Source organism: Clupea harengus, chromosome 9, assembly GCF_900700415.2.
Source record: "Clupea harengus chromosome 9, Ch_v2.0.2, whole genome shotgun sequence".
NCBI classification, from domain to species: Eukaryota; Metazoa; Chordata; class Actinopteri; order Clupeiformes; family Clupeidae; genus Clupea; species Clupea harengus.
Genome location: NC_045160.1, coordinates 2,542,442 through 2,553,325, shown reverse-complemented (window position 1 = coordinate 2,553,325; position 10,884 = coordinate 2,542,442). Strand labels below are relative to the sequence as shown.

General features: G+C 41.9%; 1 protein-coding gene across 1 annotated transcript in view; it reads right to left on the bottom strand.

Moving 5' to 3' along the window:
* Window positions 1–954: 954 nt before the first annotated feature.
* postnb (periostin, osteoblast specific factor b) overlaps window positions 955–10,884 on the bottom strand; it is a 15,033-nt gene continuing 5,103 nt past the window's right edge. Inside the window, exons 4-21 of the mRNA XM_012837954.3 lie at window positions 10,322–10,479; window positions 10,048–10,212; window positions 9,788–9,934; window positions 9,163–9,304; window positions 7,782–7,994; window positions 7,489–7,623; window positions 5,600–5,748; window positions 5,241–5,377; window positions 4,892–5,022; window positions 4,609–4,739; window positions 3,709–3,811; window positions 3,302–3,369; window positions 3,049–3,094; window positions 2,929–2,958; window positions 2,504–2,767; window positions 2,267–2,287; window positions 1,907–1,993; window positions 955–1,612 (exon numbers count right to left, since the gene is read on the bottom strand). Coding sequence (XP_012693408.1) covers window positions 1,569–1,612; window positions 1,907–1,993; window positions 2,267–2,287; window positions 2,504–2,767; window positions 2,929–2,958; window positions 3,049–3,094; window positions 3,302–3,369; window positions 3,709–3,811; window positions 4,609–4,739; window positions 4,892–5,022; window positions 5,241–5,377; window positions 5,600–5,748; window positions 7,489–7,623; window positions 7,782–7,994; window positions 9,163–9,304; window positions 9,788–9,934; window positions 10,048–10,212; window positions 10,322–10,479 — 2,171 coding nt within the window. The 3' untranslated portion in view covers window positions 955–1,568. The remainder of the gene's footprint in view (window positions 1,613–1,906; window positions 1,994–2,266; window positions 2,288–2,503; window positions 2,768–2,928; window positions 2,959–3,048; window positions 3,095–3,301; window positions 3,370–3,708; window positions 3,812–4,608; window positions 4,740–4,891; window positions 5,023–5,240; window positions 5,378–5,599; window positions 5,749–7,488; window positions 7,624–7,781; window positions 7,995–9,162; window positions 9,305–9,787; window positions 9,935–10,047; window positions 10,213–10,321; window positions 10,480–10,884) is intronic.

Below are 10,884 nucleotides of genomic sequence, written 5' to 3'. Positions count from 1 at the left end.
TTGTTCTGTGAGTCACTAGGTTACAGAATGTATTCTGTCCACATAGGCAACGGTTGCTTGAACAGTCATAGACTTTTGAACTGACACAAGTTTGAGCAGCCTTTGCTGCTTATTGAATGTATTCTATGACCTGCCAACTGCCAAATGTATTGGACTAAAGACCTATCGAGCACATCATACCTTCAGTAATAAAGGTCATGGACATAATTGCTTTGGCAAAACAATAACGTTTATGAAAGTTCAAGCAGACTTTTTTTTTCATGTACAGAAAGTCTCTGGGAGAGTCTGGGAATGTAAAATCCCTTTCGTGCACGTCATACTTTCAGTAATATAGCAGAACTGTAATGTGGACAACATTGAATGGCACGGAATGATCATAGTGTAGGACATTGTGCATTTTGTGCCACAAAAGTATAAATGTTGGCCTAGTATATCTATTACGTGGACAAAATTACTTTTGTTTACGAAACGGGTAATATAATTGTTAATTACACTTGCCACCTTGTACTTCCGAATAAAACTGGATTGCATAATGATTTGATTTAATTCACAGGCCATGTATCTAAGAGACTCTTAGCCCATCCTGATGAATATTTAGGCTGTGAAGACTTGGCCTTTACTTTTCACTTTAATACGGATGGTGTGGAGAAAGTGTCTAAACATGCTATCTTGGATAAGCATGTAGTTCATTTGCATAGCTGTTGGAACACTAAGAGGGATTTCGTTTCCCTGTAATTTATCTGCAAAAACACACATGGCTTCGTGAAAAGCTGTATCGACTTTCATATCTCAAAACAGGGTTTCAACAGATAGTTTGTTTATAATTTCAACATCTGTAGACAGTCTATAGAGGACCATCCAAATAAAGTGTGACGTTTCAAGCGACTTGGCGAATTGCAGAACCAAAGGAAAAAGGAGAGCACGGGCAGGTACTGAGCTTAAGTAAACAACTTCTCCAGGAAAATGTTTTATTGGGCACTTTCTGAACATTGGTATAAAACTGTTGAAAAAAAATGTTGTGTAGCTGTGTACATTAAAATAATAACAACAGCAGCAGCAACAACATTATGAAAAGGTTGAAATGCAGCAATTTTCCCACAGGGACCCTTTGTACAGACACCTCAGATTCAGAAAAGAATGCAGAAAGCCCAACTATTGGGGAAACGAAGATATCGGGGGAAACATTTTAAGAAAAAAAAATGTTCTAAACAAAATAGCACCATAAACCATGCAGAGGTATATCCCAGCCAGACGTCAACTGATAGTCATTGACAATAATCATCAGTCCATCCGTTGACTTAGTGATCAGCACATTCTTTCCTCATTTGCAAAACCTCAGTGGACCAGTTTACAATATTTACATACCACTTGGATGACTTGATGGAACCACTTTTGAACCAAAATGTCTAGCAGTTAGCATTCGCATTACATCGAGGCAACCCAATTAATCAGATTTTTAGTTCAGTTAAACGAGTACGATCTACAAGCCCTTTTGCCTGCATGGATGCAGATCTTCACTTCAGCTAGCTGAAGTCTAAATATGTTCGTACATATTGTGCTCGGACTCCTTATGCCTGCTGCCTTGGCCTGGCTCTTCTTCTAGACCCGCCACCTAAAGACAGAAGTTAGGCCATGAGTAATTGTTAAGTACATTATATAGTAATTATATACAAGTCTATTACATCCATATAAGTATACATTATATATAAATATTACACCAATATTGAAATAGATTTACAAACAAAACAAATGCCAGAAAGTTGTGATTACAGTATACTTTGCTTATTGATCATATTCTGATTGATTCTAAAATAAACAAATGAAGAAAGTAAACCAATGGATTAATTAGGCCTGGCACAACGATCCCAACACATACACAGGCAAGAGATTCAGAGACGAGTCTGACCTTGAATCATCTTGGTGAGTCTGTCAGATTCTGCTACGGTCAGCTGAGGGTTGCCATCAATGCTTGAGACACTGGAGAAGTCAAAGCCTGGCCACAAAAAAAGTGAATGAAAGAAAGAACGAATGAGTGAAATAATTATCTTACACAATTTTGTGTATGAGGTGTTATCCCAGACACTCAGTATTGTGCATACATTATTTCACATATACTATGATGCATGGAGCTAGATATGGTGATAATTGAGGAGGCTGGATTTATTTATTATTATTATTTTATTGGACAGTTTTTGGCCAGAACATCGGCATTACCGCCGTTATTACACACTGACCACAAAGAGCACACTGAAATTATGTTACTTACCCCCTGCATCTACATCAGAACCTACCAAAGACAAAAATGCATAGTATTAGCAGGTTTGGCGGTTTGAATTTTATTATTTAACATGAAAGCAGATATTTGCTTGCTCTCAAGTACTGATTGAATGACCCAAGGACTATGTATATGCACATTAGCCAGTCACACTGGTCCTCGTAAAAAGGCTGGGATTTCATCAAGATCAAGCCGGTACAAGCATTTAACTCCATTCAAAAGATTTACCTCCAACGACAACTCTAGTCATGGTGGGTTCACCCTCGATGACACGCGTGACCTTGGTAACGGAGGGCCCTCCTTCAATGACCCTGGTCACCTTGGTGATGGAGGGCTCTCCTTCAATGACCCTGGTCACCTTGGTGAAGGAGGGCTCTCCTTCAATGACTCTGGTCACCTTGGTGATGGAGGGCTCCCCTTCAATAACTCTTGTTACTTTTGTGAATGTGGGTTCTCCCTCAATCACCCTGGTGATTCTGGTGACCTCAGGCTCTAAAGAAGCCAAAAGGTTTAAGTTTAAGTCAGAAGAGCATTTTTTTTTTTTTTGAAAACATTACTTCCACCCAATTCTGTGTCTTTGCTTTCATAATCTTCACCTAAGGTCTTCATGTATGATACATTTTGAGCTTAAATGGAATTCTGTGCAACTTTACCTCTTTCGACCACACGAGTAATGATTCTCTCTGTCGAAAAAAAGTGCAGATCAGTAATTTAATGTCAAATTTCCCCCCGTTTTTTTGTAACATAATGACAGTTATTATTTGTATACTTACTCATGAATGTCAGTGGAATCTCTTGGTATCTGTATCCAGGGACATACTACATTGGAACAGACAGTGAGAGAGAGAGAGAAAATGAGTTTAATGACTTTCCGTGCAAAATGCTTGTGCAGCCATTTCCGACCACAATTTGCCTCTGTCTTCATGTCTGGCCCTGTTTAATCATTAGGTTACATTAAAGCCTCCAGCCGGGTGCTTGCCTCTCCCTGATGTGAAATTGTTGTATGGGCTTGTCTGGATACCATACCCGGATCTCAATGTACTTGATGATCCTCCTCAATAGCGTTAACATGTCCTGGGTTCCAACTGGCAGCTCTTCAGAGAGAGAACACAAAAGACAGCTTTAGAGCGCTCTGTACGTTCTGTGCTTTTGCACTCTTAGTTTAATATAATATGGAAAGTCCAGGTTAAGATCAACAGCATCTGGATTTGCAGACTTGCATTGCTTTTGAACCTGGTGATAAAAGTTTGGAGTGGAATCATCTATCATCTAAGCATAGTGCAATTGCAAGAGGACAGACATGGTAGCATAACACCAGTAAAACTCTAGCCTTCTCCAACATGGTTTGACTAAGTGGTGAAGTCATTAATCCAGTTAAAGATAAAGGAATGATTGTTCAGAAGATATTTAGAGAGGTAGAAGGTCATAAATACCTCCGGGGTACAGAAGGCTCTTGACAAAGTGAACGACTCCATTGGTTGCCATAATGTCAGATTCCGGAACGTTGACAGTGTTCACCATCATTGTGTTGTTCACCTGGATGAAAAAGTGTTGTCACAAAGACGATATTACAACAGCCATTTGGCAGCCCGTAACAGGTACGCTTCTGACAAATCTAAAAGGAACTAAATAAGTTTGCTGATTTCGCAAAATCTAGTTAATCCGACTTAAGACGGATGTCTTATTTTTTGTTTGCTGTGTGGTGAATGTACATAACACGGCATGTGAGGACAGTCATAGAAAGTTGTTGAACTTCCTTTAGCTATTCACTCCATTTGTCTATCCCATCACCGTAGTAACAACAGAACTATTATTTTTTCTTGTTCCGAGATTAATTAAACAGCTGGGACTCCACTGTGGAAATAACACAAGCCAGCTTTAACTGCAACCTGGCGTGCCCTGCCACGGCTCTGCACTGCTTGTCAGATGAAAATTAAAAACAGCTGTGACACACATCTTTACATGCTCGCTTCAGTTCTCCTGTGAGAAATTAGAAATATTTATGTGGGAGGGGGAAGTCCTCACTAAATGCATGGCGTAATTTTTTAAATCTCTTTTCCAGGATGGACTGTCAGACATCCTCTGCAGGCCCGCTAGGGCATTGTGAATGCAATAAATGGCAGAGACCTCGACAGTGTAGAGAAGCAACGCTCAGAGTTTGGTTCAGGACATATAGCAGGAACTCATTGGAACTGATTTCTTGGCAGGTTTTTACTGTCTGCAATGCATTTGTATGTTATTTTGCTTTTGTTCGGAAGCTGTTTGTATGAAGAAAATGTGTTTCACTTTATATTGCTAAACAACTAAATAGTACTCTTGTACTCTGTACTTACAATCATAACCTTGAGGTTATTACCCTGCAGTGTCTTGAAGAGGTTGGTGACTCTGGTCTCCAGTCCACCACCGATGAAGACGCCATTGGTTAAGTGGTAGAGCAGGATTGTACGCAGGGCACCAGTGTCCCCTAAGCACGAGGGAGAAAGACTTTACTCTCCTCTTCACAGGCCAGTATCAGCTAATAAAGACCTACTTCTACCAGCCCCACACTGACACTGTTATTTTTTTTCTGCAAGCCCTTACATCATTGAACAAAAGAGTACAGAGTCTTGGACGTACTTGTCAGCATGTCAATGTCACGTTGGCTCAGGCCAGCGAAGGCCTCGTCAGTCGGAGCAAACAAGGTGAAGTCTCCCTCCTGCTTCAGCACGTCAGTCAAGCCTGCAGTCTCCATCAGGGACAAGAATATCCTGCCGCCAAGAAAAACAACACAGCGTTTGTCTTACCATGGCAACCGTTACCACAGGTCATGTTTTGCTAAATTCAATCCCACATAGACATAGACAGTTTAAAGATTTATCAACCAAAAAAATCTGCGTCATAAACCTTAGTTAGTTCGTTCATTACAAAATGAACACACACACAAACACTCATGACTATTGAAGCCTCCAAAGACTTATTCACATACTTGAAGTTTCCATTGTCGTTCAGGATCTTGTACATTGATGACTCGGCTGGCTTCATGAATTCAGCCATGAGGTGAAGGGCTCCGTTGCTGCCCTCTTTACTGCCTCTCACCAGACAGGAATTCTCAATGCAGACAGCCTGCCAGACACACACCATAAAGACAAGAAGTGGCACTCCTCAAGACACGAGTAAGCACACAAGAAAATATATCACCATCACTTGCCTCCTGTCCACTTATACACTCCATCTAGAGAGTCCTTAAGTTTTTTTAAACAATATCCCTGGGAATGGATGATGTTGAAACGTGGCCTGAGGATGTTTTTGCTTAGTCGGCGTCATGTGGTAACTTTGAAAGCTTACAGTTCTATAGATGAACACCCTGAGGAATTTTCCAGAGATGGTCTCCAGAAGCTGGCCATTGTACAGCTGGCTGAGCACGATCTTCTCCTTCAGAACATGGTTCTCCAGGATCATTTTCAGGAGGCGCTGGTCCATGGCCATCACCTCGTCTGCGAAAAACAAAACAAGCTCTGTCAATCATGACATGCGCTAAATGGCCATCTGAGAGCAGACAGACATGCAAAGGTCAGACGTTGTTAACTCAAAAGTGGAGCCAGGTAATATACGCTGAGCTATAGCTTGAGGCAACGTCTCCTAAGACCATAAACCAGTTCATTATTTTTCCATTAATCACAACAGGATGACAAACACAGACTAAAGTTGTGAGACGTCTCCTCCAACCAGCTTCTTGGGAGGTCATTGTGCAACCTCTGGGGGACGATACATTTGCACCATAAAATCAATAAAATCAATGATGCGTACACAGTAAAATTGTGCTGAGCTCTTCTACGCATTAAATGGTATACATGAAAAGATACTTCCAGGGAAAACATGCATCTCTGCACTTGGAGTCGGGGTGGCGGACACATACGTTTTGTAATTTGCAGATTGGCAACACCAAGAGGAACTAACGGTGATGTGTGGAGGCAACACGGTCCGTGTATCAATCTTTGTATTCTTGGGCACGTATTGGTAATTATGTGGACCTAGTGCTGCCGTAGCTGAACTGACAACGTAGCTGCCATGCCAATTACATGGGAAGTGATCACCCAGTTGACTTCAAGGTATATTTAACTATATTAAAATTTGTTTTGCAGCACTGTCAGGTTTCCACAGTATAATTGGGGTAATTGACTGTATACTCATATTGAAATACCAAGAGAGACTGATCAGTTTGATAGTTGAAAAAACTTCTATTAAAGCAGCACCCTAATTATTTGAGGCTCCACCATGACACTTACAAATGTTGTAGCGCAATTATCTGAATGATTAATTAATCCTTTGTTGAAGCAGTGAAGAGTGGAAAATGCTAAATGGACCAGGCTAACATTAAAGAGCAAGTTGCAGCGAGAGCCATTTTCCCCAATGTAATCGGAGCGATTGACTGCGCACACACAAAGGCATTGTCAGAGGTAGAATTTGACTTTGTTAATAGTAAGCATTCTCACTCCTTCAGTGTGCAAATGATCTCTGATGCAGAAATGCAACAGACTATATAGTGCCAAGGTGGCCTGTTACTAAACCCCCTCACCAACTCTCAGAGTGACAGCGGATTATTTTGTGAGGTTCCTGACCCCACCGCATTAATAACACCTGCCACACTCTGCCACTCCACCTGCTCGTTTCTCATTAATGCAAGATCACAAATTGCAGAATAAATTGAGTTTTCTTGGATAAGAGCACTTCCACCTCATTATCGCTGGAACTTACTTTTTGCTGCATGCTTTTGCCATTTTGTCTGAATCTGAACGCGGGGGTACCCTTGGCCTATTTATATTCATTAGTGTATTAAAATGAGTGTGACTGACGGGTGGAGTGGAGAGTGGTGCTCACGCATGTGCGCTCAATTTCTCGTTGATCGGGATGTACAAAGAAAAGGTGCGTGGAATCTGGCATCTCATACATCTGACCTGTTTTAGTGCATATGCAGCTTTCCAACTTTGTGAGCATGCTTCGTTTTAGTACGGATTCTACAAAAGGCTTTGGACATGAGGCCCCTGCATCGTAAAGCTCATCCTAGGGGGACCCCTTTCACACCTCGAGGACCTGTCTGTGTGTCATCACCAGGCCAAGGAATCCAGATGGTTTTTCCAACCTCAGCAGTGTTGTGTGGAGTGTTTGTACACCTGCAGCTGCTGGAGAAAGCAGGGGGGGAGAGATGTTTTGGGACAGTTTGATGGGTGACTCACCGGTAAAGGCTTTATTCATGGGAGCCAGCAGTGTGTATTCAGCCTCCGGTCTCATGGAGGAGGCCAGACCCAACTCAAACAGCATGTCACCGAAGGTTGACTGGGAGTTGCCCACCAGCTCTATGACCTGTTTAGCTTAGAGGATTAAGGATTAATGTCAAATTAGTTCAGAAGTCCTTTAAACATGGGAGTAAATTGGCATATGGCAACATGGCATTTTTTATAAAGCATTTGAAATCTGTGGTTAACTATCAAATCTAATGAAATGAAGTGGTTAATCAATCTATTCGAACCTGAGTCTGGCATGAGGACCTCATCGATAAGGTGAATGACACCATTGGTGGTGACGATGTCCTTCTTCAGGACCATCTTGACACCATTCACAGTCAGGCTGTCACCATTACAGCCGATCTCAATGTTGTGGCCCTCCAGGGTTTCGTAGGAAGCTCCAGACATGATGGCCTCTGCGCACTGAACCGTGTTCAGGAGGTGGAAGTTGAGCAGGGCTGAGGTGAAATCAAAGAGATGAAGCTATGAGTTCTCACTGATTTCACTCCCAGCTCATTGGACTTTATGTGACATTTGTGGTTGAGAAGTAAGCTAGTCATTTAACTCAGGTTCAAGAGCAACAACAACAACAACGTGAATTCTATTCTGTGAAGGAGCACTGTGTGTATATGTCTGCGTGACATGAGCATGATTACATCACAAGTCCATTGACATGAAATAGCGTCTTCATTTCCTGTGCAGCCACTAAACACGTTTACAGATAATGAGATGAGCTGCCAAGGACAATAACCTGTGCATTGAATTTTACAGTCTTACAAACAGTGTGTTTATGAACCTGACAACCCTCATATCCCTCGGATCCCATTGGACCCTTGCCGAGGCAAGCCTTGTGTAAGATGCGCGCCATTGATCTTCAAATGAAGTGGTCTGATCTGGCAGTAAAAGTCAGATGCGGGCCTCATAAACTGGTAGAGACTTGAATCTGTGCCAATTCTCACTGGTTTGTAAATGAAGCAGCTGCTTTGTGCCCTCAGTCCTGTGTGTGGAGTGTAATTCAAGTGCAAGGATGCTCACATGAAACGACTTGCTGATCTTTATGAAAAGTACCCAGACACATGGCTTTTTTTCCCCCTTACAAAGACATCTCTGAAGCACTCCTTTTGAGGAGCGGCTTACTTCAACGTAACCTGACTCTTCATAAAATTCATGATATTGAGAGTTATGGGAAAACACTGTTGGACCTAATGCAAATTCAGGAGATCCTTTCTGAAATAATCGTTGAAATCTAAACCCCCTTTTCATTATCTTCAATATGTGGTTGGCGGAATGTTTTCCAACTGTCTTCCAACTTGAAGACTAAACGGTCATCTCTCATCTGTTCCAAATTAAAATCTTTAAAAGAATATACATTTATAAACTGTATTTTAGGTTTCCTTGGACTGTATGAAATACCTCGGGAGACACTGAAACCGCCATTTTCCGGAGCCTTCATGTTAGTGAGCTCCTCAAATCTCCAAAGACTTACTGTGTCGCCTGTCACCAATATAACCTTTGAGTAGCGTTCTTATACTTCTTATTGTCCCCATGTGTGAGCTTTGGCTCTGTATTTGCCAAAGGCATTCCACTGAGGCAATGGGGCCCTTTTCCACTGCCCACTGCGTTTACCTTGGAGAGCGTTCTTGTCTCCCATGATCCTTTCCAGAATCTCGCTGTTGATTTTGTCGAAGGCGTCGTTTGTGGGAGCGAACATGGTGTAGTGTCCGGGCTCGCCGAGTTTGTCCAACAGACCAGAGGCAGAGGCAGCAGTCTAGGTTTCATTCAGAGACAGTGTTGAATATCAGACAGGATATACACTAATAAGCAGTAGAATACACAACTACATATAATTGAACTTAATTAGATTTTTTTGCACAGTGTGGAGCGTAGACCCTTTCACATTTCACTACATTTGTTGTATGTGACAAATAAAACACTTGAACTTGAACTTGAACTTGAACTAAATGAGAATCATTGGTTGCTCCCTAGAAACTAGGAGGATTTTGTGCAAGTATTATCAGACAGAGTCTCTCAGTTTCATCCATTCCAGAGTGAGCTTCCGCCTTGGACGGTAGAAATGACCTCTGAGCTGAATGCAACATCCTAGTGTTGTGCAATACATTAGCGTTGTGACATAAATATGTACTGGGCCTCCCCTGGGGATATCAGTTATGCAAACTGCAAAAATATATGGATAGGAAATGTGGTCAGCTAATGTTGCTTTCAGTGACTGTTGGCAATTCGCTTCCCTCACCATCAGTGAGCTGAGGTCATCGTCTGTCTCGATCACGTCCTGGATGGTCCTCCCCACGGCTGTGACGACCCGGTCAATGACATGCACCACGCCATTTGTGGCCACCTGGTTGCCATGGATGATCCTGGCACAGTTCACTGTGACGATCTGATATCAAGAACAAACAAAATGGTTGCCTTTTTTGACAGCACCAGAGCATGTCAGTACAGTCTTATCCAGATTATTTGGATGTCAGAGCAGCTCTGAAGTAGCTCTCTTACCCCGTTGGGGTAGTGGTTGATCTGCAGACTGAGGTCGTTGTACATGGAGTCGACCGTCATGCCATTCTTCAGATCCTTAGTCAGCAGACGCTTGTTGACCATGTGATAGTGCAGGGCATTGTACAACTCGATGTTAACGTTGCTAACCAATGAACTCCTAATTTCCTATGAGAGAGAGAACAAGAGAGAGAGAGAGGTGTCATCCAAGTTGGATTTTGAACCCATGTTGTTGTAGGATTTATGAATTCAAACATGACAAGAGACATGTTTTTACTGGCTCCAGAAGATCCCAAGCCTCGTTGCTGGGGGCAAAGAACGTGTATGATCCGGTCCCCTCAATCTCTTCCCTCAGTTGGGAACGGTCTGAGTAGTCCTGGGTGGTAACGGCCTTCACCAGTCCAAGAGTACCGTACACATTATCAATAGGCATCACTGAGAAAGAAGCATATTTAACATTTATTTTTTACATTACCAACACTAACAGTCATTTGGACCCTCTTGAACGACTATGTCTGTACTGCACAGATACAACAAGTGGGCCCATTTTATATGTCCTGTCATTTTGACAGTTGACTCAAGCAAGTAATACATTATCGTATGTAAGAGACAGTTCCATTGAAGTACTCACAACTACACATTAGTAACCTTGTCCATAAACCTAATTACAACCCTCTCCACAAATATATGTTGTATTAATATTTACAATCAATGTAAGAGGTACTCTACATAAGGACATTAAATGGAAAGTGGTCTCCACAACTGACCTACAGCTTATCACGCAAACATTTAAAAGAGGTTTTGAGTGCTTATCAGTTTTTAAGTATTTAATAGCGGATA